The sequence below is a fragment of the Glycine soja genome, chromosome 16, assembly GCF_004193775.1.
Source record: "Glycine soja cultivar W05 chromosome 16, ASM419377v2, whole genome shotgun sequence".
In the NCBI taxonomy this organism is placed as follows: Eukaryota; Viridiplantae; Streptophyta; class Magnoliopsida; order Fabales; family Fabaceae; genus Glycine; species Glycine soja.
This window is the reverse complement of record NC_041017.1, coordinates 30,394,131-30,421,252: the sequence shown is the minus strand read 5'-3', so window position 1 is coordinate 30,421,252 and position 27,122 is coordinate 30,394,131. Positions and strand designations below refer to the sequence as shown.

General features: G+C 35.1%; 2 protein-coding genes and 1 pseudogene across 4 annotated transcripts; 2 read left to right on the top strand and 1 right to left on the bottom strand.

The window, feature by feature from the left end:
- Nucleotides 1-5,919: 5,919 nt before the first annotated feature.
- On the top strand, nt 5,920-12,229 carry LOC114391023 (protein DA1-related 1-like). 3 transcript variants are annotated; one of them, XM_028352012.1, is made up of 12 exons: nt 5,920-6,246; nt 7,259-7,401; nt 7,557-7,647; nt 8,104-8,365; nt 8,917-9,037; nt 9,202-9,285; nt 10,227-10,346; nt 10,461-10,673; nt 10,780-10,842; nt 10,947-11,065; nt 11,153-11,211; nt 11,313-12,229. In XM_028352012.1, the coding sequence occupies exons 2-12, from the start codon at nt 7,291-7,293 to the stop codon at nt 11,657-11,659; spliced, it is 1,590 nt and encodes a 529-aa protein (XP_028207813.1). In that variant the 5' UTR covers nt 5,920-6,246; nt 7,259-7,290; the 3' UTR covers nt 11,660-12,229. The 3 variants fall into 3 exon arrangements, with proteins under 3 accessions (XP_028207813.1, XP_028207812.1, XP_028207814.1); XM_028352011.1 differs by having other exon boundaries at nt 5,921-6,246; nt 7,255-7,401; XM_028352013.1 differs by lacking the exon at nt 5,920-6,246 and adding an exon at nt 6,451-6,575 and having other exon boundaries at nt 7,255-7,401.
- Nucleotides 12,230-16,863: 4,634 nt separating this feature from the next.
- On the top strand, nt 16,864-23,192 carry LOC114390639 (V-type proton ATPase subunit H-like). Its single transcript, XM_028351448.1, has 12 exons — nt 16,864-17,002; nt 17,106-17,191; nt 17,356-17,481; nt 17,667-17,769; nt 17,853-17,925; nt 18,791-18,856; nt 18,993-19,110; nt 19,476-19,637; nt 20,019-20,144; nt 20,392-20,517; nt 21,472-21,651; nt 22,570-23,192. Exons 2-12 carry the CDS (start codon nt 17,162-17,164, stop codon nt 22,816-22,818), a joined length of 1,359 nt encoding a protein of 452 aa, XP_028207249.1. The 5' UTR covers nt 16,864-17,002; nt 17,106-17,161; the 3' UTR covers nt 22,819-23,192.
- Nucleotides 23,193-24,648: 1,456 nt separating this feature from the next.
- LOC114389956 lies at nt 24,649-26,488 on the bottom strand (annotated as a pseudogene).
- Between the last annotated feature and the right edge of the window lie 634 nt (nt 26,489-27,122).

Here is a 27,122-nt window from a genome sequence, read left to right as displayed (position 1 = left end):
GGGAGGTTTGCTTGATAAACTCGATACTCTCTTCTTTACCTTTATTCTTTCTATCTTTTTTCAAAATTTCAGAAGTGGTTTGTAAAAAACTTATTGCTATCCGAAGAAGGTTCTTGTGGGGGGAAGGGGGGGATCAAGAACATAATAAGGTAGTTTGGGTTAGTTGGGAGGACATTTGTTCTAGTAAGGAGAGTGATGGCTTAGGAGTGAAAATATTGCTTTGTTTAATGAGGCATTTTTGGAAAAATGGAGGTGGAAACTTTTCCACCAAGACAAAAGGGTTGTGGGTTAAGGTATTAGAATCAAAGTATGATGGGTGCGTAGAGAGGGCTTTTGGGAGGAGGCAATTCTTCAAGGGAGTCTTTTTGGTGGAAGGACTTAAAGAGAGTGTGTGGAAGCCTAAATGGTGAGAGGTGGTTCGATAAGGATAGTGAGTGGAAGCTCGATGATGGAGGGAAGATGAAATTTTGGGTAGATGATTGGGTGAATGGACAAAACTTGGCATCTTTGTTTCATAGGTTATTCCTTTTGTCGGATAATAAATATGCTAGTGTTAGGCATATGGGACGATGGTGTAATGATGTTCGGCTTTGGGAGATTACTTGAGGAGAGAAGGGTTTAAGTGGGAGAAGGAGCTAATCCAACATTTACTTCACTTGTTGGACACTTTTTGGATTCACAAAGTTATAACAGACTCTTGGTTGTGGAAAGCTAGCCCTTGTGGAAGCTACACGTCAAAGTCAGCTTATTTGCTTCTCTCGGGTTGATCTATTTTCAGGTTGTGAATGATATTTTTTCCTTGGCTTTGGCAGTTGAAGATACCTTATAAAGTTTCTTTTCTTCTTTGGAATCTTTTGAGAAACCGCCTCCCAACAAAGGATAATCTACACAAAAGGAACATCATACCTTAAGCGGATTTACTAGTTCTTTGGGGAATGGATCAGCACAACACCTATTCTCTTAGTGCATGGTGGTATCTCTGATTTGGAAAAAGGTGTATGCTTGGAATGCCCCAGATTTTGCCACTGCTCCCTCTCCCTACTGAGGCTCTTTTTAGGCAAAATGGTGTTATGGGGTACACAAAAGCTCAAAAGGAATTTTGGAATGTGATATGGTATGCGATTATCTCATTGTATGGAGGAAGAGAAATAACATCATTTTCAACCAAGACTTAATGATAACCTGCTGGAACAATAGTTAATGGCAAACCGAAAAAATTACTGGCTGAGTCGCGGACAATGTCGCTTTCTTTAAGACGTTTCGTGGCACTGCCAAAAAATGTGCAAGCAGACTATCAACCACGAAGTCCCCAGGATAAAACAGCCCAGATCACTGTATAAGATTTCCACTGCACTGAAGGAATCTTTTCTAGAATTACACCCTCTTGTATGACTTGAAAAGTCACTATTATAGCCAACCGAAAATATGACTTGAAAAGTCACTATTATAGTCAACCAAAAATATGACTTAAAAAGTCACTCTTATAGCCAACCGAAATTATGACTTAAAAAGTCGCTCTTATAGCCAACCGAAATTTTTAGAGCGACAGAAAGAAAGAGGGAGAAGTTTGCCGGAAATGCATCGGCTGAAATATGAGAGGGAGAAAGAAAAGTTGAGGAAATGCTTCTCAACTGGGGCAAAGAAAAATGAAGAAATGAGCTCTCTATATATAGGGAGTGAAACACTATTCAAGTGTTTATCCTGAGCGATGTGGGACTCGAAGCCTTTTTTTTCTTTCTTTTTTTTTTCAAACTTTCATCCACATTCTCCTTTGTTCTAACAATCCCCCACTTGAAATTTGAAAAGAAAATTTTCGAGGATTTCATAAAATTGTGCATAAACAAAGGTGTCATACAACTTGAACCTTTGCATAGTGAGTAAGATTTAGATTTTACTAGAGTGACTCGAAGTCTTGAACTCTATCTCCGACATCAAACCACACACAACCTTTTCATAGGTGTATTCTATAAAGCCCGTGCGTTAAAGGTCATGCACGTCTATCCCGGTATAGTGAACGCTCTAGAAATTTTTGCCCAAAATTTCATATGAAGCGGCCCCCACTTCAACATTCACATAGGTGAGTCTATCAAGAGTACTCCTGTAGCCTAGGTACTCCACTCAACATAGAGTATAGATCTCATTAAGAATTACGATTTTTTTTTTCATAACTCATCCTCTTGTTACTTCAGGAATCATGCTGCTTTCACTTATAATAGCATGTTCATCTCATATCACTTCATAACTTGTTATTACCCATTGAACCTAGTTCCTGGGATCTCCAGTCATTTAGGTCGGGTTACCATCATGAATGATCATTGCAGTAAGGGCAATAGTCCCATTCTTTTAGAAGTGTAATGGACTTTCTCTCTAGCTAATCCTTTCGTCAAAGTATCTGCTAAATTATCATCAGTGCGTACGTGATCCACTCTAACAGCTCCTGTTGAGAGTAATTCTCTAATAGTGTTGTGCTTACGATGTATCTGTCGTTTCTTACCATTGTAATAATGGTTCTCAATTTTTTTTTCAATAGCCGCGGTACTATCGCAATGGATCAACACAACTGATATCGGTCTTTCCCATAACAGAATCTCTGCAAGTAAGCTTCTCAGCCAACTTGTTTCCTCACTAGCAGTTGCTAGTGCTATCATCTCAAATTCCATAGTGGACTAAGCTAAGATAGTCTGTTTCTTTGACTTCCAAGAAACAGCCCCACCAGCTATGCTAAATATATAGCTGCTGGTTGCTTTGGAATCATCTGAAAGAGTGTTCCAATCTGCATTGCTGTATCCTTCAAGTACAGCGGGAAACCTTTTATAATGTAATCCAAGGTTTATGGTTCTTTTAAGGCACCTCATTACCCTTTCAATAGCGTGCCAATACTCCTTACTAGGTCTACTGGTAAACCTGCATAATAATCCCACAACATAGGCTATGTCGGGTCTAGTACAATCAGTGGCATACCTAAGGCTACCAATGATACTTGCGTACTCAGTTTGTCGTATACCTTCACCAGTGTTCTTAAACAGTTTTACACTTGGATCATATGTTGTACTAGCAGGTTTACAATCAAAGTAGTCATATTTCTTTAAGATCTTCTCAATGTAGTGAGATTGATCCAGAGAAATTCTCTCTTTTGACCTAGTAATCTTAATACCAAGAATTACACTTGCTTCTCCAAGGTCTTTCATATCAAAGTTGTTACACAACAATGATTTCACATCTAATAGGTTTGCAGCCAGGAGGCAAGTCTACTAAATGCCAGGTCTTGTTAGATTCTAAAGAATCCATCTAATTATTAATGGCTTCTTGCCACAAGTCAGCATCCAAAGAAGACAAAGCTTCTTGGAGGTTTGATGGATCCTTCTCTAATGTATAAGTCATATAATCGGGCCCATACTCTTTAGCAATTCTTGCTCTCTTACCTCTTCGAGGCTCTATATCTGGTTCTGGTTGTGCATGATTTTCACTACTAATAGCAGAAAGATGACTAGATGAAGTAGCCCCACTATTCCTTAATTTAAAAGAAAATCAGAGACCAGATTCTTTCTCACCTCTGGAGTATGCATCACATCTTTGAGAATCAAAGTCTTTCCAGAGGTAAACTTCATTTCAACATCTCCAGTTCCAGCAACAGTAGTGGTGTGGGAATCTCCCAGCAACACTTTCTTATTTTCAACATTCGTGTATGTTTTAATCATAACACGATCATAGTAGACATGACGAGAGGCGTCAGTGTCTACCCACCATCCATCTGATCCTTCAATCATATTAATCTTAGTTATCACAACTATGTATGACTCTTGAGCAATTTTATGTATCTCATAGGATTGAGACTCTACTGATTTATCATCAGTCATTTGATACTTGAGGTAGCGGCTAATAGCATACTTTTTAGTCCCAGCTTCCTTAGTATCATACTTCTCTTCCAAAGCCAGCCAAACTAATTTGGCAGACTTATATGGACTATAATAATCATAGAGATCATCAGCTAACCCATTCAGAATGAAATTATTGCATAGGCAATCATTTTCATTCCAAAGAGCTAATTCCATAGTCATTTTATCCTTTATTTCCTTCTCAGCATCTTTAGGAATCACTGGAATATCAGTGTTCAAAACATAGGCAACTTTTTTCATAGAAAACATCATCTTTTGTTTCCAACGTTTGAAATGATACCCTTCAAACCTAAAAGGTTTGTTGAGGTCATTGTTGTTCGAGCCAGTAATATCTACGGTAGCCATAGCAGAGCCGAAAACGTCTTAAAATTGTTGGAATAATAGTTTATGGCAAACCGAAAAAATTACTGGTTGAGTCGCGGACAATTTCGCTTTCTTTAAGACGTTTCGTGGCACTGCCAAAAAATGTGCAAGCAGACTATCAACCACGAAGTCCCCAGGATAAAACAGCCCAGATCACTGTATAAGATTCCCACTGCATTGAGGGAATCTTTTCTAGAATTACACCCTCTTGTATGACTTGAAAAGTCACTCTAATAGCCGACCGAAAAATATGACTTGAAAAGTCACTCTAATAGCCGACCGAAAAATATGACTTGAAAAGTCACTATTATAGCCAACCGAAAATATGACTTGAAAAGTCACTATTATAGCCAACCAAAAATATGACTTAAAAAGTCACTCTTATAGCCAACCGAAATTATGACTTAAAAAGTCGCTCTTATAGCCAACCAAAAATATGACTTAAAAAGTCACTCTTATAGCCAACCGAAAATATGACTTGAAAAGTCACTCTAATAGCCAACCGAAATTTTTAGAGCGACAGAAAGAAAGAGAGAGAAGTTTGTCGGAAATGCATCGGCTGAAATATGAGAGGGAAAAAGAAAAGTTGAGGAAATGATGTGGGACTTGAAATCTTTTTTTTCTTTCTTTTTTTTCAAACTTTCATCCACATTCTCCTTTGTTCTAACCTAACCAACATGCATTAAGGGAGGAGCTGCATATTTCAATTGGTGATGCTACAACCGAAGGCTTTGTTGGGTGGTTTTGTTTTGTTTGCATTGTATTGCAATATGCTTTTGCTATTTGGATCTTTGTGGCGCCTTGGGTGCAGTAACTTAACCGGGTTTTCCAATATCTAATCTACATGTTCTATATACTGCATAACCCGATATATTAACTTACTTTCGTGCCTTTTGTAATTTTTGGTACCTCTAGTATCCTTTTATTATTTATATTATTATGTTTGCCGATTTTTTTTAAAAAAATCTCATGCATTATTAAGTGTTAATCAAATTAATTAATTCAAATTCAAATAAATAACCTTGTTATCCAGCATGAAAGATCAATACCAAAAAAAAAATAAAAATCCAACATGAAAGATAGACAGTGTCTCTTTGATCACTCAGTGGATTGAACATGAGTTATTTTTATGAGTAAAAAAACAATACATGTACATAAATACATATTTACATATGTGTTATTTGACATCTTAAGAGAAAAAGAGAAAAATAAAGTGTAAGTGATATGAATTAATAGAAAGAGAAATATAAAAAGAAAACAAAAATATCAACTAAGTATTTATAATTTGTGGATATTTAAATATAAGTACTCTAAAAAAAAGATAGTGACTTTAAAAAAATAACCTTGTTAAAATTTCATGGAATAAGAATCGAGCTGTAATTAATCTAACACAACGCATGAACACCCAAAACTGGCAGTAACATTTGCCAGGCTTTGTCACCAAGATAAAACAAAAACTCTATCTTTCACCCTCCCCACTCTCCCATGTGAAAGAAGCTACCGAAAAGTTTTATATACTTCACGTTGCTATTGACATTTGGTGGAATGTAGCAGAAAAAAATGATAGAGGACCCCACATGCCAGAGTAAACAGTGACATTGAATTTGAACCTCAACTGCTTCTTCTGATTCTCCATATCTACCTTCCAATCCGTCTTTTCTGGTGTGTGTGTGTGTTTAAAAAAAAAGGAATGTAAATAAAATACATTCACTCATCGCCTTCTTAAAAGATTCCACTATTGGAGTTTTTATTTATCCCTTTTGGCCTCCCTGTATTTGCGTGTGATCCAAGTACTCCCCTTTTCACTCTTTTCACTCAAAAAGCTATTCCCAGAATCACATAACAGAGAGAGAGAGAGAGAGAGCTATTACTGTGTGGTTGACTATGTGTGTAAATGAGAATCAGAATTCAGAAAAAAAAGTGTACTTGAACTGGGATTCATCTGATTCCTTAACTTGTCTCTCTGCTGATTCATAATCTCTTTAAGGTATCTTATCTTCTCTGTCTTTCTGACATAAAGTCTCTTTCTTTTCGTCCTTTTGTTCCTGTCTGGTCTAGAATATTGATATTATCTTTCTGGGTTGGGGGCTTTTATGCTTGCGGTGTTTTCAATTTACAATCAACAATATGGGCGGTGGGGTTGGTGGAAGGTGTTTCTTTTTATGCATGTGATATAATTTGAATTTCTCTTGGAGCAAATTCAATTTGAGTCCATTCATTATCAAGCCCTATAGGGCGTTGCTTCAAGGGAAAAAAAATGACACAAAAGAAAGAGCATATTGGGTGCTGCAGAACTGAAGATATTTGAGCTAACTCGTATGTTTGATGTGAAATTCAATGTTTTTCTTATTTCCTTACTTTCAGAATTGGTTGATTGATTCTGCTAATGAAAGAAACTTTAACATTATTTTATCATTGGCACAAATATCCCGCTGATTGGATTATAATCTTTCTTGAGTTTTCAAATTGTCTTCAGAAGAACATCATGGCAATTCTTCCTTGTGAATTAGAGATATAGCAAAGCTTTTTTACAAGTTATACCTTATGAGTCATGCATATTCTTTCTCTTCATTTAATCTTTTATATACTATCCTCTACCGTCTCTTTTTTTATTCATTTTCCCAAGTTTATCTGACTGTTGAGGACCTGTGAAACTGGGTAACATGTGATTCCCAAAATAAGAGGTGATATGGTTTTTATATTCCATGATCCATCTGTTGTTCATGTTGCCTATTTCTTGCCTTGCAATGCTAATAAGTAGTACCACAAATAGCACTGGATTGTAACACTTTTGGGATCACAGCATGTTTTTCTAGTACATATGTTTGTGTATTATGCTTTAATTTTATATAATTCTAGAGAGAGGATCATGCTACTTATGATGATTGAACTTGAGGTCTTACTTGTAGTGTTTTGACATGCTTAATTAATCTGTGGAATTTCCTTCTGTGTAATTTGTAGTATATTTGCTTACCTACTTGGGGTTTTAATTCAGGAAGAGGTTTTGCCAACCTGCCACAAATAGTATTGCATGGGTTGGTTTACTAAGTTGCTTAAGGGATCCAACCGTAAATCTTCAGGAGGAAGATATCATGGGAAATATGAAGATGACAGAATATCAGAAAATCATGATTGTTCAGCGGTAATCACACTTTCTGCTTCTAGTAAAAAATTGACCAGTGTTACAGCTTATTATGTCATTTTCTAGCATGATAATAGCGTGAACACAACATAGTACTAGTTCCTTTCAGAATTGGTCTGAAGTTGTGAATTGTAATAGTTCTAAACTGAGTGCAGGATGATTTGATGGATATTGAGAAAGAAGAAATTGATCGGGCCATAGCACTCTCTCTTTCAGAGGCAGATCAGAAAGGGAAAAAAGTTATTGGTGAGATTTGTGCCTTTTCTAATGGGTAGTTAAAGTTCATTTGCTGCTTTATGCAACTTTTTGGTACAATCAGGATTTCAGTGTATGTGGTACTAAAATGTATATTCTAAGAAAAATGCATATTTATTTATTAAGTTCTTACATACAGGCCTTTCTTTTTATGTCCATCTTAGTGTCTTCTTCATTCTTAAATAATGTTTTACTATGGTGTCATTGATCAAGTCTCTCGAATAAACTGTAATCTGAATCTGTTCACCAGAATTATCAGAATTTGTTGATTCTGGTGCTTTGCATTAGTTGAAAATCGAAGTACTAAATATATTTTTCACATGGTTAGTGTACATTAAAGAAATTCTGAAATTCCATTTGGTAAACATGTGTTTGGTAATTGATTCTTGGTTTTTCCCCTGCTAAAGTATTTAAAAAGGCCTTATGTTTTGCCTCACAAAACCCCAGAGGACGACTCTGAATCTGAAGATGATGAACTGTGTCCACTTAGTGACGAGGAAGCTGAATGTGTTGAAGTTCAGCAAGATGAAGATGACCATCATGCTAAAATTCAACAGGATGAAGACAAACATCTTGATGAAGTTCAACTTGAGGAAGATGAACAACTTGCCAGGGCAATTCAAGAAAGTTTGAGCATTAGTTCTCCTCCTCGATCTGACAGTGATTCTTTATTTCAACCTTTTGCACACTTATTCCCACCTGTATACAGGTACCTGTGGGAAAGTTGACATCTTATCTGTAGAATATTAGTTCTCCTCCTCAATCTGACACTGATGCTAAACTTCACTAGTTGTTATAAATAAAGGGAGACAAATGATTGCCCTCATATGTAAAATTGCTTTAATGGAATGCTTGCAGGTAAAAAAGTCTGTCCAAATTGATAATGTTTCAAAACTTCTTTATGAATTCTGAATTATGCTTAGTTAATATCAGAAATTTAGATATGTAGACTAAAGATTGTTGACCTTTTGCCTTCATTCAATTAAATGAAAATGATGCAAGGAGAGCCCTTTAAAACATTTGATATCGGGGTCAATTAGTGTCATATTTATGGTAACTTGCTAGCACTTGTGAATATAATAAATATCTAGCCATCTTGGGAGTTTTTATGTGCTCACCATAAGAAAATTGAACTATTCACCTTAGTGACAAAAGCACGGATCAAGATAGAAGACATTTATAATGTTTCCTTTTCATAAATTCTTGAATTTTACTTATAAAACAGAGGCTAAAACTGGTTCTTGGGAAATGTGCTTGCAGAATCTGTGCTGGCTGCAATTCCGAGATTGGCCATGGAAGATTTTTGAGTTGCATGGGAGGTTATTGGCATCCAGAATGTTTTTGTTGCCATGCTTGCAAACTTCCAATCACTGATTATGAGGTTAGAGTCTTGTGTTGGTTGCTACATGCTTCATGAAACTCAATTTTATAACACGTTTAAACATTCTTCTGGAATTTATAGATGAAGATCTTTAACTTTCTTTACCTTAATTTTTTGAGGTCAATACGAATGAAAATAATGCTTAAATCCTTATTCATTTACAGTTTTCCATGTCTGGAAATCGCCGTTATCATAAATCCTGCTATAAGGAGTTGCATCATCCGAGATGTGATGTCTGCAAGAAATTTGTAAGTACTAGCAGCCAGTTTTTGCTTACAGATTTTTAGTCAGTTCAATGTGCTTGACTTTGATCAATGGTTTCTATAAAATTTTGATGTGCATTACAAATTTCACTACGACATATATTTTCAAGGAAGACCATTGATATTGAGCTGTTCTCAAATATACTTAATAAGTCCAGAAATCAGAATAGTACTTGAGAATGTTCTGCAGAGGTATATCATGTCATGCATGCCTTTGATGGCTCAGATAAGTTTGAATGTTTGATTACTTCTTAAATTTTAATAATTGGCCTAGATCCCTTCATGGGCCAAATATAGGTTTGTTAGGTTTCTTATATTTTAATAATTGGCTTATGATTTTCAAGAAATTGTGGAACAGCTACTCCAAGTTAAAATCATTTTACACTTTGTTCAAAATTGCTCTGAGATCTACGACTTTTTGGCTATGCATGTTTAAGTTTATATCAATATGTTGCATGGCTAAAATAAGCCTGTTCTTGAGCTATGACATATACTCATTCATTCAACATAATTGGAGAAACTAGAGAGACGTTAAAATGTCATATTTCAAGAAAATTGCAAATGAAACCATTCTGTTTTCTAATCTAGATCAAAAAAATTTCATTTCCTACGAATGCTACTATTAATAGGTGGGACAATGCTACTTTGGAATTCCTTGAAATGTTGATTGAAGAAGTTTGGCTAGTATTTCATTGATGAAATTATATTTTGCCCAGAGCTTTTAATCACAAGGAGTGTAAGGGAAATAAAATAAAATAAAAATTCAGAAAAGTACAAGTCAAACCCCTCTAATTCATCAGGGTGAACATGTTGTCGTTCCCTTCCCTCCTTTTTGAATTACAAATTGTCCGCTTTATTTTGTTCTTTCAATTTTGCTAGTTATAGATATACAGCGCAATTGAATGATCAATTTTTGTTCAATTCAGATCCCACCAAATTCAGCTGGCCTCATTGAGTATAGAGCACATCCTTTCTGGCGACAAAAATATTGTCCATCGCATGAGGGTGATGGTACTCCTCGTTGTTGTAGCTGTCAAAGAATGGAGGTCAGTTATATCAGCTAGCAAAACATTTCATCGTTTGTTGTTACCAACAATATCTCACTCCTTTCTTTGTTTTTGTTTGTTTCCTTTTCATATGAAACTTTCCAATCAGTGCAGTCAGTGGATACCAAGTATCTGTTGCTTGATGATGGTCGAAAGCTGTGTCTGGAGTGTCTTGACTCAGCTATCATGGATACTCATGAATGCCAACCTCTCTATGTGGAAATACAAGAGTTTTATGAAGGTTTACATATGAAGATAGAGCAGCAAGTTCCAATGCTTTTGGTTGAGAGACAAGCACTGAACGAGGCTATGGAGGGAGAGAAGAATGTAAGTGTTAATGTTTTCAACTTCCATTCTTGAATTTTGCCTTTTATTTCTCTTCTTTACATCATATCCCTTCTATTGTTCTAATTATGCATTGCTTTGAATGTAGGGTCATCACCACTTACCTGAAACGAGAGGACTTTGCTTGTCTGAAGAGCAAACTATTCCCACTGTAGGGATCTCTTGTGAATTTCAGTCTTATGATGATTTTAATTCTCATATAAAATATATCGGTTGATCAAGCAGTGGCTTTTATTTGTTTCTTTGTAATTCCAGATTTTAAGGAGACCAAGGATAGGAGCAGGATACCAGCTCATAGATATGATAACTGAGCCTTTTAGGCTGGTCCGTCGTTGTGAAGTGACAGCCATACTTGTTTTGTATGGCCTTCCTAGGTATCCTTCTGATACCATCTATTTTCATAATCTATAGTGTTTGCATATGGAATTCAATGGATATAATTCAAGATTTTATATTCATAGGTTATTGACTGGATCAATCCTGGCCCACGAAATGATGCATGCATGGCTTAGACTTAAAGGTACTATACTACTATCAGCTTTCCTGTTATCAATACCATGTAGAAACTTTGTATTTTCATTTCATAGTGTTAAGTTGGACAAATTTGTGGGGTTATGGCAGGCTATGGCAATCTGAGGCCAGAAGTTGAAGAGGGAATTTGCCAAGTCTTGGCTCATATGTGGTTAGAATCAGAGATTATTCCTGGCACTGGGGATGAAGGTGCATCATCGTCATCATCATCTTCATCTTCCTCATCCTCTTCATCACCTTCGTCCTCTTCATCATCAAAGAAGGGTAAACGTTCCGACTTTGAGAAGAAACTTGGTAAGTATTTCAAACACCAGATTGAGTCAGATAGCTCAGCAGCTTATGGAGATGGATTCAGAGAGGGTAACCAGGCTGTGGCTAAGTATGGACTTAGAAGGACCCTTGACCATATCCGATTGACTGGAAGTTTTCCATATTGAAAAAAATGATATTTGACCCTTATAGAGTGAGTAATTCACTTTATAGAGCAAAGTAAGGGACCTCAACTGTTGATGAGAAAATTAAGGAGTTGTTAAACTTTAACAAATCCATGATTTATTATGCACGAGTGATACCAACTGTTCATTTTTCATCAATGGTTGAGACTTACTTTTCTCTGTAAAGTAAAGATTCACTTTAGAGAAACCAAATCCAGAAATATGATACAATTTTCTTTCCTCTACATCAACCAATATATCAGCTTTGTCAGTTAAATTATATAGGATCCAAAGGCTCCAAAATTATATAATTTTCCACTACTCTGGACTAAATAGGGAATTAAAAATGCTCCTGTTAGTCTGCAGTGGTCAAAATCTTTCTTTTCTTTTCTTTTTTCTTCTAGGGGGTGCGAGTGGGGAGGGGATGAAATGAAATGTGCAGTTGTTGCAATTTCGAGATAAATGTAGGCACCTCATATTCTACATGTATTACAAAATACCTTGCAGCAGTTGGAAATGATAAAACAGTTGAAGTAATTATAGTAAAAGTTTGTATATTTTGTATTTTGCTGATATTCTTTTCTTAAATTTTTCTCCCCACTAGTTTGAAGTTGCAATTGAGAAAGGTGGTATCTCAGTATGTTTGTGGTGACTGTTCAACCGTGTAATGTAAGTAATACTTGTCAATTGTCATAAACAGTGTCTTCTTTATCGTTCATATCCTTCTTTTCCAAACTACAAGGAAACCTCTTTCCTGGCACGGTTTGTAAGCCACTGAATATCTGGCCAGGAGAAATCATCTTCCCCTATGACATTTATAAGCTTATATATTTCTTAACTCTTTTAGAATGGGGAAGAGGATGGATATATAGGGACAAACGGTTAAGTTCGTATCTTTTTCAAATGTTGTTTAATGATTTATCTGTTGTATTAACGACTTTTGTTGAATATGATGCAGTTTCACACTTTTAGATAAATGTGATTGCGATGTTCTAATAAACTAACCACATCCAAAATCTTGATAGATATATAAGTAGATGGAGATAGATAGATAGATAGATAATCCCTAGAAAATCACAGCACGATGCCTGAGATTGCTATGCTTTTGGACATTGATCGTTTTTGTTTGATCATGGAGGAATGTTCAACAAGATGAAATAATCTTCAAACATAATGTCAGATAGTCGTCATAGTACGATAAAGTGTTCCAAATGTAGTTGCATTAATATAGTCTTAGGATGATCCTTATGAGATTGTACTTCTTCCGGTCAAATGGATTCTCATCCTTTAAGGTAAAATAAGAAAAAATAAAAGAAGCTTACCCATAGATTAAAATTAGCTTATGTATATATTAAAAATTAGCTTTTTGAAGAAGTTAATGATAGGACTTTTATAAATTAGTTTATGCATATGTTGTCTCGTACACCCATCTATACCTAAAACTTGATAATAAATTCAGGTAATACTAGTCACCGCACCACAACTATGTGTTGGTCATAATATTCTTGACAGCACAATTAAAATAGATGGTTTGACTTAAATTTAAATAAAACATTATTGATTGTCTATGGTTGTATAGTTAATATTAACTCCTCTCAGTGGGTATTCTAATTGAGTCAATGACAAAATAAAGTTTAATAGTAATGGATGTTGAGGGTGTCAACTGGGAGGGAAAAGTCCCGCATTAGATAAGAAGAATTGACAAATTGAGCTATAAGTGGCAAGGATACCTAATGCCTTAAAAGTGTTGGTTTTGATGTGGTGCTTAATTTACTTCTATGTTTTTTACTCTTGTCTTCTTAATCCTCATGATCCAACACTAATGTAAAGACAAGAAGTAAGAAGAAGGTTCAATTGTGTTCTACAATATCTTTTTGCAAATTTTCCGAAAACAAGATGGAGACAAGCAAGCAGTTTGAAACTTAAAAACCAAAGTTATATCAGGAGATAGAACGAAGCAACGATCTATGAACCTTGCGAAGGGTATATAATTGTATTCCTTTTTAAGAAAAACCTTTTAGTAAAAAGAAAATCTTTTATCACAAAGTCAATTTCATTTCTTGTAACATTCCAATTTTGGTAAGCCAATTTAAAAAGAGTTTTTATTTCTAAATAAATAGAGTTTTAGAAAAAATGATCAGATTTTCATAAATAAATAAATAATGAGAAATAATGATTTGAAGGGAAAAAAAAAAGACATTTGATTTATTCATTTGATAGGGAATAAAATAGAGTTCTTTTTTATAAAATATTAAAAAAAAAAAATAGAGTAATAATAAGTTATGTGTATCTTAGGTATAAATAACGATGTTAGGTCAGATTGATGTTTCCTTTTTCCTTCAGTTTTTTTCTCTTCTTCCCCCAAAACCCTCTTTTTCCCGCATGCCATCAAACATGACTCAGAAAAATGACGATGTCGGACTCATTCACCGTTAGATTGTCGTGAAATTTAAACAGTATGTTCGCAACCCAATTCTGAGCATTCTCACCGTTGGGAATTTCGATATTGCGTCTGAACTAAGATAAATACCCTTCACATTGTACCATTTTCCTTTCCCGCAGAAACCTAGAGCTTTCTCGGTAAAACTACAATCCTGGTTTCGTTAACCGTTGGATTGTCATGAAATTTTGATATGTTGTTCGAAATTCAATTGCTCAAACTTTCACCGTTGTGATTTGCGAAAGAATATTGATGTAGGGAGAAAAAGGAATCGCACGAGGACAGTACAAATGGAGACTTCAATCTCTTCTCATTTTCTCTAACGTTTGGAAACCCTATTAGAGCAACTAGAGGAAAAAATTGAGAAATCTTAAGAACTTGCTAGAGATGCCGCTATCGCTTTCAAAAGACACGTGAGTCCGCTTAGAGGTAAGGGATGAATTATTCACAATTGGGATTAGTGAGAACATATGTAGGGATCCTTAGAGTATCAATTGGAATGGATTTTGGGGTGTTCCCGTCATTTTTTATTCTATCCTTATAATTATAATTGTGAATTATATATGTTTGACAAACCAATTGTTGTGAAATTGATATGCTATTGTGTTGAGTGTGAATCCTATAAATCGAGCATTTTCTAATTAGCATGAATTGATAAAATAAAGTAAGGAGAAATTTAGAGTGAGATATTGATTTTGTATTTTCTCTTTTTCATGCTTTTTTAGATTTTTTTATATTTTAAAATTAATATCATAATTGAAATTGACCAAAGTGTTCATATAATTATTTAGAATTTGTGCATTGAAAGCTTACTCTGAAATTCGTGATCCAATATGATGTATGCTAGTTTATATATATAGAATTAGTTATATATTTAATTATATTAATATTTTATGTAAATAATATTGTAGAGTTGTTATAGTATGATTCCAAAAATTATTAAGTGTTGGAGTTTGAGAATATTATGGTTAGATTTGATGAACATGTATATGTTGTATCTTATGAATATCATTAAGAATGTTATGAGATGTTAAATTGTGGGTGTGATATTTGGTTGTGAATAAGTGGATGTGTTTAACACTTGATGTTACAATAATAGTATTGTGAGCTGTGAGGTCGCCGAGTTTGAGTGCTTCTTTAAGCCTATGCTGATTTCATATGGTTAGAGCATTCTCGCAAAACATCGTGACCCTGACTGGTCTCCCTATGATCTTGCTTAGCGAGAGTGACCTGACAAACCCATTGTGTGGTGTGTCTTGTTATGTACTCCTAAGCGTCCCATGGTGGTTTTTCACTGACATGGTACCACATTGCATATAGGATTAAGTCTTAGCATAACTGTTGCATATGCTTGCTAATTGTTTATTATGAAATTGATATGTTATTATGTCTTGATCGGAGTGTGTGATTCTTGTGTAATGTGATTGATGATTGAAAAATGTGATTGATGATTGAAAGGTGAATTTTGAATGACAAAGTGGTGAAATTATGTGAGTTATATTTAAGTTTTATTTTGTTTATATGATATGTATATCTAGTCATCTTGTTTCTCTCTAGTAGTTAGGAATGTGATAACTCACTCCCGGTTTGCTGTTTGTGTTTGAATCCTGTGATGATCTTGAACTTTGTGTTCGGGGGAGCAGATGACTAGGTGAACTGCTTTAAGAAATATTGTGCTGAAAGACGTCGAAACACAACGCTCTGATAAGATGTGACCTTGGGACATAAGTTTTTATATTAATTTTATGATGTTAGTCTATTTTATTTTACCTTACTGATTTAACAAAATATTTTTGTAAATTTTGACGACCTTATTTTGAGCCGAATATGTTTTTAATAAGTTTTATTTGGTAATTGAAATGAATGTGAATCTTTTACTCATGTGATTTTATTTACTAGTGTATATATATATATATATAGGTCGGGGTAGAGAGTGTCACACTTCTCATTCTCTCTCTAATTTGGCCATGACCTCTGCCTCTACCTTCTCCGTTTCTACTCCATTGAACCCTTTCAGCCTCTTTTTCTCCCACCTCCACAACAACCTTCGATGGAGACTTCCTCCTCATCAAGGTTGCTTGCTCAACCTTGACACTCAACGATATCATCCTCACCCATTTGGTCTCAGTTAACCATATCGTGTAAAAGTCCAACTCGACTTGTGTCCTTTGAAAGTTGTATACCCACCCAACTTGGCTCCTTCGTGGCGATATGGGAGAACACAAAGGGGTTCGACGAATGTCACCAAAAAGCCTCCTTCTCCATGTGACACTCCACAATCATTTTCTGATTGTAGTTGATTTGGGGGTTGGAGATGGTGGCTATTTGGTTGAGGTGTGGTGATGATGGTGAACTAGTGGTTGAGGTGCAATTCAGGTTCATGGTTTTGATGTTGGTGTTTAGTGATGAAGGTGAGCTTGTGCATTCGAAAAGAAATGGATTTTCGTCCAAAAAAAAAATTCCTATAATTTGTGACGATTTTTAACCCCAAAAATTATGATTTGAATTTTTTAAATTTTTTCTATAACTTATAAGATTTTTAACTTCCAACAAATTACATTTTGAAATTTAAATTAAAATAATGTCACATAGGTTAGATTCAACCCAGCTCTAGGCCAATAAATAACATATTTCAATTTAGGGAGCACAGAAAACATAAAGAAAATTTTAGAAGAAACTTTAAACATTTATTTTTCAGATTTATAATGACGAAAAATATATTTAAATCTTAAAAAAAAAACATATTAGCAGCCACGTGTCCAAGGGATGAACATGATTGCAGAGTGGTCGTGGAGCGAGCGAGTGATGCTCATCACATCATGTGCTTCCAAAACTGATCTATTTCCCTTCTCCTTCTTACTTCTGTCGTTCTCTCTGCTGCAAATCCAAAAACCACCAAATCGCGGGTAAAAATAAACCTCCTCTCTTTGATCCGTCATAACTCTCACCTTTTCTCATTCCGATTTCACTTGCATTCATTTCACTTGATTTCACTTCTTCCATTCGCAGTTCCAAATTGCAATTTCTCGAGCGAACTTTGCGAGTTCTAGGGTTCCCCCACTGCCATGGACCAGGCCGAATTAACCTCCGAACAGGTACTTCCCGATCCGTTTTTCACTCCCTTTGTTTCTTCATCCATCGATCTGATTGCAAATTGCCGATCGTGTTCGATTCCGTTTCGATTTAGTTTTCGTGCATTTTAATTGTCGATGTAGATTGAAAACTTTTACGCTGACATTGTGTCCGTGTTTTCGCGAAGGTTCTGAGGAGGGACATCCCATGGGAGACCTACATGTCCACCAAGCTCATCTCAGGCACCAGCCTTCAGCTCTTAAGGCGCTACGATCACCGGCCAGAGAGTCACAGAGCACAGTTGCTCGATGATGTAATAGTTTTTATTTTTATTTTAAATGTTAAATTATTGTTATTATTTTTTAAATTAATATATTATCGTTATGTTAATTGTTTGAGTTTGATTACTATTTGAATTTGAAGTGGATTTAATTTGTGATTCCCAAGTTTGCTGTCTATTGTCAAATGTATTGAAAATTAGACATCGTCGTGTGGCAGGATGGTCCCTCTTATGTTCGCGTGTTTGTTCGTGTTTTGCGTGACATTTTCAAGGAAGATACCGTGGAGTATGTTTTGGCACTGATAGATGAAATGCTTGCTGGTAATTTGTTGAAATTGGCCATTTTTTTTTTCTTTCCATTTGTTTGTTAACAGTGGCATAACCTTTAAATTATAATCTTGCAGCAAACCCGAAGAGAGCAAGACTGTTTCATGACAGTGCCCTTGCTGATGAAGATACTTATGAGCCTTTCCTAAGTTATGTATTTACTCAAATATGCTTTTGATTTGCGATTTTTGCATATTAATTATTCACTTTCTTTGCTTTGGAGATGAGGCGAGCTCAAATATACTGTAATTGTTTATCTATTATATTGCACATTTTTTTTTAAATCTCATATTATATTAAAATTCAGCATTTGTTTCAAATAGAATGTGCTAGTAACGACAGCCATTACTTTAGGCAGACTTTTTAAAGAATTTTCTTTTGCTGGGGGTTCACATCCTGCTCTAACCATTGATGATCATATCTTTGTGTATGTAAAATATGTGCTATGTATATATGTAGTTTATTGTAGGCTTAAATAAGTTTTTGGTCCCGTAAGTTTGCACATTTAAAATTTTGGTCTCTGTAAATTTTTTTGTTCATCTTTAGTCCATATAAGTTTATGTTTTTTCAATTTTGGTCCCTGGAAGATATTTTGCTCATTTTTAGTCCCTATAAGTTTGCATTTTCTCAATTTTGGTCCTTGTAAGTGCAAACTTATGGGGACTATAAATGAAAAAATTGGAATCTTAAAGGGACTAAAATTGAAAAAGCACAAACTTACAAGGACCTAAAATTAGAAAAAATGAACTTACAAGGACCAAAAATGAAAAATCGCTAACTTATAGGAACGAAAAACATATTTAAGCCTTTATAATATTTTTTCTTTCCCTTGGACAGAAACTGTACTGAATCCCTTAATTACATTTTCTTACCATTTTTACAACTTGAGGATAAAAAGCTATGTATGATTGTCATCTAGATAATGACATATGTTTGTTATGCATTTTGACTATTTTCTTTGTACTTCAAAGTTATGATATACAAAAAAAAACTAACAATATTTTCCATCTTTCAGATTGCTCTGGAAAGGAAATTGGTTCATACAAGAGAAAAGTTGTAAGATCCTCGCTTTAATTGTTAGGTAATACAAACACAAGAATTTTCACATTTTAATACAAAAAAAATTCTCGGATTTGAATCAAATAACAGATCTGTTGTATACTTGTACAAGTTAACCTTCCCAGTTATTGCAAAATTTCACCGTTTACTGATTATAGTGTCAGGCCAAAAAATCAGAATGGCATTGTGTCAAATGGAGAAGCATCAAATGGAAAGAAGCCATTTACCACTATTGATGATGTTTTGATAGGATTGGTAAAATGGCTTTGTGATCAGGTATGTGATACAGGAAATTGTTTCTTTCTCACTGGATCAACTGCTAAGAGTAATTCACAGACATGTCAACAATCAACCTAATCACATCAACTTATGGAGGAAGATGCCAAACTCTTGACATATATGGGAGTTAGTAAGATTTGCAAGGACACATTATTTGCTTGAACTTGAACAACTAGGTTATAAATTGGACCATGGAATCAATTAAACCAGATGGCATAAAAATATGCACTCAGATCTATAGGAAGTTTATGAAATGTTTTATGTGAATAAAAAACTTGCATGTTATATCCTAAGATGTGAGTAGATTCAGTTCTATGTAATATGCATGCATTTTTACTTTTGTCTACTTATTATATCTGTAGTTGAAGAAACCTTCTCATCCTATTCGTGGAGTCCCGACTGCTATCAATTGCCTAGCAACACTACTTAAGGAACCTGTGGTTAGGTCTTCCTTTGTTCGGGCTGATGGGGTCAAGTTACTTGTACCCTTGATTTCGCCAGCATCCACTCAACAGTCTATTCAGGTAAGTTTGTTGGACTCTATCTCTGAGAATCCGAAATCTGAGTAACTGGATTTTCCTTCAGTTGGCCTATATAAATTATACCAATAGGATAGGTGCTTGAGGAAGCATGATATATCTAGTTACGCCTGTAATACTTGCTGGAACTGGAAATCTAATAGCCTGTATTGAATTTAGAAATGGTTAACTTAAACATGCTTGGTGCATCTGACCAAATGATAAATTTTTGGAAAAACAATGACAGAGTGGTATCTGGGGGATTCTTGATTTGTTGGCCTCTAAATTGATTTATCAATAAAATAATAAATATTACTAATGAAATTTGTAGATTTCACGCTGCTTTTTTAGGGAACAAAAATTAATTGATAAATTCCTCTGTGACAGCTTCTTTATGAAACATGTCTCTGCATATGGCTCTTATCCTATTATGAGCCAGCAATTGAATATTTGGCTACTTCTAGAACCCTTCCGCGACTTATTGATGTTGTCAAGAGTTCTACAAAAGAGAAGGTATGGCTGACTAGTTGAACTTATGTTCATCTCATTTTTCTCTTGCAAACAAAATGTTGTTCACATTTTTTTTATTTCTTGCAATATCATTATTAGTTATAGCTATAGTTATTTGATAGCTTTTAACTGAATTTGTATTAACTTTCTGTTAGATTTATGTCTATGTATTGGTCGCAAGTATATATGTTTATAACTTCTCTGGCATAGCAGTCTAATGTTGGCACACTTGTTTTTATAAATTTGTTAGGTGGTTAGAGTAGTTGTCTTGACTCTTAAGAACTTGATGTCAAAAGGGACATTGGGTGCTCAGATGGTTGACCTTCAGCTGGCACAAGTTGTCCAGAGTTTAAAAGCACAGGCGTGGAGTGATGAGGTGAGATAATTAGAACCTACATTAACTTCTGAAAAATTATTTGTGCAAATTGTGTAAAATTATAATTGGTCTTGAAGAGAAAATATTTTTGATATACATTTTGCCACTTACGGTTGCTGTCTTGTAACCTGGCAATCATAGGTTCAAATACTGGAAAGTGTCTTCTTGCAGAGCTTAGGTTGCATAGTGCGACTGGAAGTCTTGAGCATTTGGTTGCCCCTTTTTTTACATCTTGCCACAATTTATTTATTTGCATTCAGAACTTATATATATTTTTTCCTGTAATCATAATATAATAGTTTGATATAGTTGGGATCTTTGCAATTTGATAAGCACCCAAGGACTTGGGGAACCCTCCCTTAAAAGCTAGCTATTAAGGAGGGAGAACCGAGTACTTAAATACTCCACCAAACATTCCATAGTACTCAATGTGTGACTTACACTCCATGATACTCAAGTCCTAAGAGCCGACATCTTGGTGGTTGACACTCTACAATGCTTCACTCAGCCTTTTTGGTCAGCCTTTTTGGTCAGCCCTTTTGTGCATTGCACTTTTCGAGACACATAAGCACCCAAGCACTTGGGGAACCTCCCTTAAAAGCTTGCATTTAGGGGGGGGGGGTACTCCACCTAGCATTCCATTCTACTTCAATGTGGGAATTAGGCACCCATCCCAAGTCCCTATTACAATAAATATAAAATTATATTTGTTGTCATACAGTGCATTGTACTGTATTGTTAGATATGGTTTCCGTTTTCCAAGATGCATGCTTTCCATGATACTCTTAGATACTGTTTCTGTTTCCCAATATTTAGATCATACATTTCTTGAACTTTACCACTCTATCATAAATAGAGGGGTATTTTTAACATCTGTTACCACATTTCCTTTTCAAATAATCTATTTCCTGCTATTTGCTCGACACTTCTATTAATTAGAAAAGTTTGTCATAGGACTTGTTGGAGGCCCTAAATTCCCTGGAAGAAGGGCTTAAGGATAATATCAAGAGACTAAGTTCTTTTGATATGTACAAGCAAGAAGTTCTCCTTGGCCATCTGGATTGGTCTCCCATGCACAAAGATCCCATATTCTGGCGAGAAAATATAAACAACTTTGAAGAAAATGATTTCCAGGTATCTGTGCATTATCTCTTCCTTACTCTTTTCTTTGTTATTTCATGTAATATAAAATTGGCATCTCTGGGGATGATATTGGGTTTCACCTGGATAGAAACGGTTGGTACTGAATACCAACTGGCTGGCTAGCTAGAGTGCTTTTGTGTTTTTTGATACTTTTCTTTGTAAGTTAGACAGTATGGAACTACTTGATGAATATGCCCTCCCATATCTGAGGCTGAGTCTTAGCATTACAAAGTTGATTTTGCAAGCTATTTAAGTTTCTCTCTTGTAGTGATAGAGACAGTATCAACATGGATTGTGTTTTTCAAGCAATGATCATGTGATAAGAATTTTCAGCTGATAATTAATGTTGTCTTTTGACACTTTTGGTTGGCATACAATACGTCATCAGGATGAATTGTAAATGTAATGAAATTAAACAGTAAATGGACAGCTTTACATTTTATGGAATCTTTTGTGATTGCAGCCAACTGAATTTACACTTTCTCATTGCCGTCAAAAGTTCAACCAATGGCTTAAGAGAAAATATGTTTGATTACTTTATTTATAATTGTTAGGAAATAAATAAAGTAATCAAACATATTTTGTAAAGTAGATTTGATATTCATCTAAAAGTAGTAAATACATTGTACTGTGCCGATTTTGATCAGAAACACAGTATATGGATTTTAAAATATTTTGTTCCTAGTAAGATATGCTTAATACAAAATACGATTTTTTCTTTGCCATAAATAGCAATTAGAGGCATTTTTAAAGCAAGAACAGATGATTATGCTATATGAAGTGCCATTTGTTGTAATGCAAAAAAAAAAAAAAAGAAGATAATGATGATAGTGTGTGATCTTGTTGTGTACTCTATCTTATCTCAAACATTCATCTATTATTTATTAATACTATCCTCATCTGTTGCAGATCCTAAGGGTCCTAATAACAATTTTGGACACGTCCAATGATCCAAGGACTCTGGCTGTTGCTTGCTATGACCTTTCACAGTTTATCCAGTGCCATTCTGCTGGACGGATCATTGTGTCAGACCTTAAGGCAAAAGAACGAGTGATGAAACTAATGAATCATGAAAATGCTGAAGTTACTAAAAATGCACTGCTCTGCATCCAGCGGCTTTTCTTAGGTGCAAAGTATGCAAGCTTCTTGCAGGTTTAATTCTGTTTCTGTGGGGTGGCCTAGTGTATGCACTAGATTCCATCAACTTCTCTGCTATCTCACAAATTGGATCGGCTCTCGTGTACAAGTCTTATTCATTGTTTTAATGATTAATTTATTGTGTATGGCTACTCAGATTTCGGTTCCAACAGTAGCAGAAATTTTATGTGAGGAATAAGTATGCATGATGTTCTGCTGCCGAATAAATCAAGTTTTGTAATATACTCGAAGTCGTGCTTGTAGGTATGTTGTCTTTGTTAGAAAACAAAATTTATCGTTACTATATGTAATTTCTTGAAAAATGAGCTACTTGAATATGAGCTAGTTTCAGAAGAATAATGACTTGGGGGATGAGTAAGTTATTGTCCTATTGACCTATTTCTTGCCGGAGAACAAATTTTTTAACTTGTTATTTAGCAAATTGTGCAAGCACATTTTTTTTATAAAAAAAATCCTAATAGTTTCTCATTGTTGTTGTCCACCGAGGATTAACGTGTGATTGGATACAAGACGTTCGACTGGAAAACTAAGGGTGAGTTTGTTTAGGCTGAAAATAAGTGATTTAAAAAAATGATTTATTTATAAGTGATTCTTATATAAGCAAAAAGCCAAAAACTATTTTAGTTTGGTTAAGATTATAAAAAACACTTATTAACTTGTTTGGATATGACAATTGTAGAAGTATTTTATTTATTTTAAAATTACATATAAGACCTTATAAGCAATTAAGATATATGCATTTCCAAAATTTCATAACAGCATTGCCACTTATGCCAATTTTATAGAAGCACCAGATGTGCAGTATTACAGAAACAGAAGTGTGCCACCAAAGAGTTTTACTAAGAAGTCCATGAACCCCATATCGTGTACATGAAGCTGTTAGCATATACATAACCCACAAGGTCAAACTATATACAAAAGGGTGCACTTAGTCTATACCGAAGCAAGAAATCACGTGATACACAGACACTCAATCTAATAAAAAACAAGAATTAACTTGGCAGATGACAAGCCACTCCCAATTCAAAACTAGAATATATAACATTTGATAACATAAATGCAACAAACCAGAAAATTAAGTAGCTGACCCCAAAGGCTCAAACCCCAAAAATAACATTTGATAACATAGATGCAAAAAAGAAAAATAAAACAAAATATTAGTGTTACTCGCCCCACTCAACAATAAATTGTGATTTGCATTCGATCATCCCAACTCCCAAAATCATCAGAAAATCAAATCTCCAAAGACCAGCTTAAGAATGGATCAAAACGTTGAAATACCAAAGCTAGATATTCAGACAATTATAAAAAAGATGAAGAAAAGCCTTTGCTTGAACCACATCCACGAAGGATTTGGTGTGCAAATTACCCCCACCAGCCAACAATTGAAACCACACACTACATACACAACACTGCAGCAGAAAATTCACACTTGTTCCCTATAAAACATAATCTTGACCAAGAACCCCCAATTTTAAAACAGCAATCACAGAAACAAAATAAGGGATTTCGTTCTATGTTAATATGAATTCGGCTGAATTGGGAAGGAGACTGCAGCGGAGGGAACCAGGAGACTGTTGCGGAGTGACACCAGTTGCTAGGTCTCTCGAAACAAAGCTTGGAAGAGGAAGAGTGCGTTAAAAACAGAAATCATATTTAGCCGGCTGATTTCAGAATATGTCACTTACATGCCATGAATAATCAATTTTTTTCATAGATCAAGATTTTTGTTGACTCCTTAATTTTAAAAGAGTATCTATAATTTTAAAAGAGTATCTATAAGATGTACAGATAACAATAATGAAAAATAAATGAGATAGAGTTATATACTCAAATAATGAAACTATTGAATAATGACAACTTCTCAGGAACATGCCTCTAGTGGACTAATGTTATTTCAAACATCTTTCAGGAAGATAAGTTTGGGAAAACTTAAAGATGAAATAAATTATTATTCATCCATCTTTCTATCTTACATTACACAGCAACATTTACATACAGAAGAAAGAAAATAGAGGGAAGTGATTAACAAAACAGCATAATGACTAATTGAGGTACTCTTTGTTGAATCAAAACTTCCTTTCCATAGACGTTTCCCATCTCAATGAAGAGTCCAAGGCTTTGGACAAAGATGACACAATCTCATGCATATCAGGGCGATTTGCTGGATCTTTCTTTATGCAAGTTCTTATCATTCTAGACACAAACACAGCAAGTTCCATAGGATAATTTCCTTGCAAAGAGGGATCAATGGACTCACTCAATCTCAAATCTTCACCTTCCTCATCAAGCATCGCGCTTAAAACATCTACCAAATTCACAATATTCCCTTCTGCATAAACATCAGCAACATCTTTTCCATTGAGCATTTCCAACATCAGAACCCCAAATGCATAAACATCAAGCTTTGTAGACACAAGACCATATATTCCAAATACTCTGGAGCCATGTACCCTCTTGTCCCAACAATGTGCCTTGTCATCACATATTGCTCACCCTCACTACCCTCTCTTTCCACTGACCTTGCAAGCCCAAAGTTTGCAATCTTTGCCCTGAAATCACTGTCCATTCAGATCCTTGTGTACATGGGGTGGAGAAGTGAAACTATGAAGATAGTCAAGTCCTGTGGCCACATCCAATGCAATCTGAATTCTTTGTGTCCAACTTATAAACTTTCCCTTGATGTTGATCCAATCACTCAAGTTTCCATTAGCAGCATACTCATAATAAAGATACCAATAGCCCTCGTTGAAGCAAACCCCAGAAAGGCGTATAACATTAGAACGGTTCACTTTGGTCAAAAGCTCTATCTCCTTTGACACATCACCATCTATCTTTCTAATTGCAGCCAAATCCCCGTTGATGAAACCGCGATAAACCGACCCTTTGATGCAGCAGGTGGGACTAAAACCATTTGTTGCACTTCGTAGTTCCTTATATCTGTACACCTTGAACGATTGACCTATGCCAGATATGATCTCTGCCAAATTCTCAGATTCTTCTTCCAACTTTTTTTCTTGTGGTTTCTCAATAGCCACAGCCACAAAACTATCAGACACAATCACAGAATCATCTTTCTTTTTATTAACCTTGAGATAGAGCCTCCTGAAAATGATAGCACAAAGGACTAATGATATTAATGCAATACCTCCAACAACTCCTACAACTGCATGCACCCATGTTTTGCTTGAGCTTCCACTTGAAGAAGATGAAGAAGATGGTGGTGGTGGTGGTGGAGATGGCTCAGAAGTTTGATTACTCGAAGGCTCTTCATGAAGAGGTATTAGAAGTGTGGTAAAAGGATGGATTACTGGTTGTTGAGAAGAAAGAGTATTAGCTTCAACAATTGCTCACTGCTGACACCAAATCTTTCACCAATGAGCCAAACAATGTCATTAGAAGCCACAGGGTAACTCAACAAGTACTTGACACCTTGCTCAGTTTGATTCTTCGAGGGACAAGCGCATCGAAGAGGAACATTGAGGTCATTTCCGGGCATTAAATCTCCTTCGGGAATGTTGTTTTGGTCCTGCAATGCTTGACATGTTGAGAGGCCTTCAAAAGTGTTGTTAGCGATCACAAAATATGAGTCTCCTCTTTCAACCTCATAGGACGTGTTGAACTGGTAATACTGGTTGTTACCTGAACAAGAGCAATTGATTGGAACAATTTATTAGGACGTGTTGCTTTCAAAAAATAAGAACGTGTTGCTTTCAAAAAATAAAAGTGTTGAACAATTTATTAGGACACCGAGCTTAGGTCAATCGGTTTGGACACTCTCATAAGATATCCCGATCAAGTGCCATGTTAATACCACTTAAAAAAAATGAAAAATTGGATCTATGTCCAATGGTTCACAAGTACACAAAAAAGTATTTTATTTTGGCTTGACCGATAATTTTATATGAAATAGTGGATAAGATCAATTAAGTAAAAAAAAATTTCCAAGATATGTTTCAAGAAAGATATAATTTGGAACTTAAAATTATTAATTATTTTTTTTTTGGAAATAAAAAAGTCAAATCGTTTGATAGGAGCTTATAATCTAGTCTATACTAGGCCTAAGCTAGGTCAAACCTTTTAAAAAAATAAGTCAGATCAAGACTTTTAGTAAAATCTATTTGATTAAATAATAAAGTCCCGAGCTATTCAAAAAATATTGACTTAAATATGTTTTTGATCCCTAATGAATATCTAATTTTGCATTTTGTTAACTAATAATTTTTTGTTTAACGACGAGTAGCAAGTTTAATCCCCACCCTTGTACTTGTTGGGTATCTCCGTATCTATATGCCCATACCCAC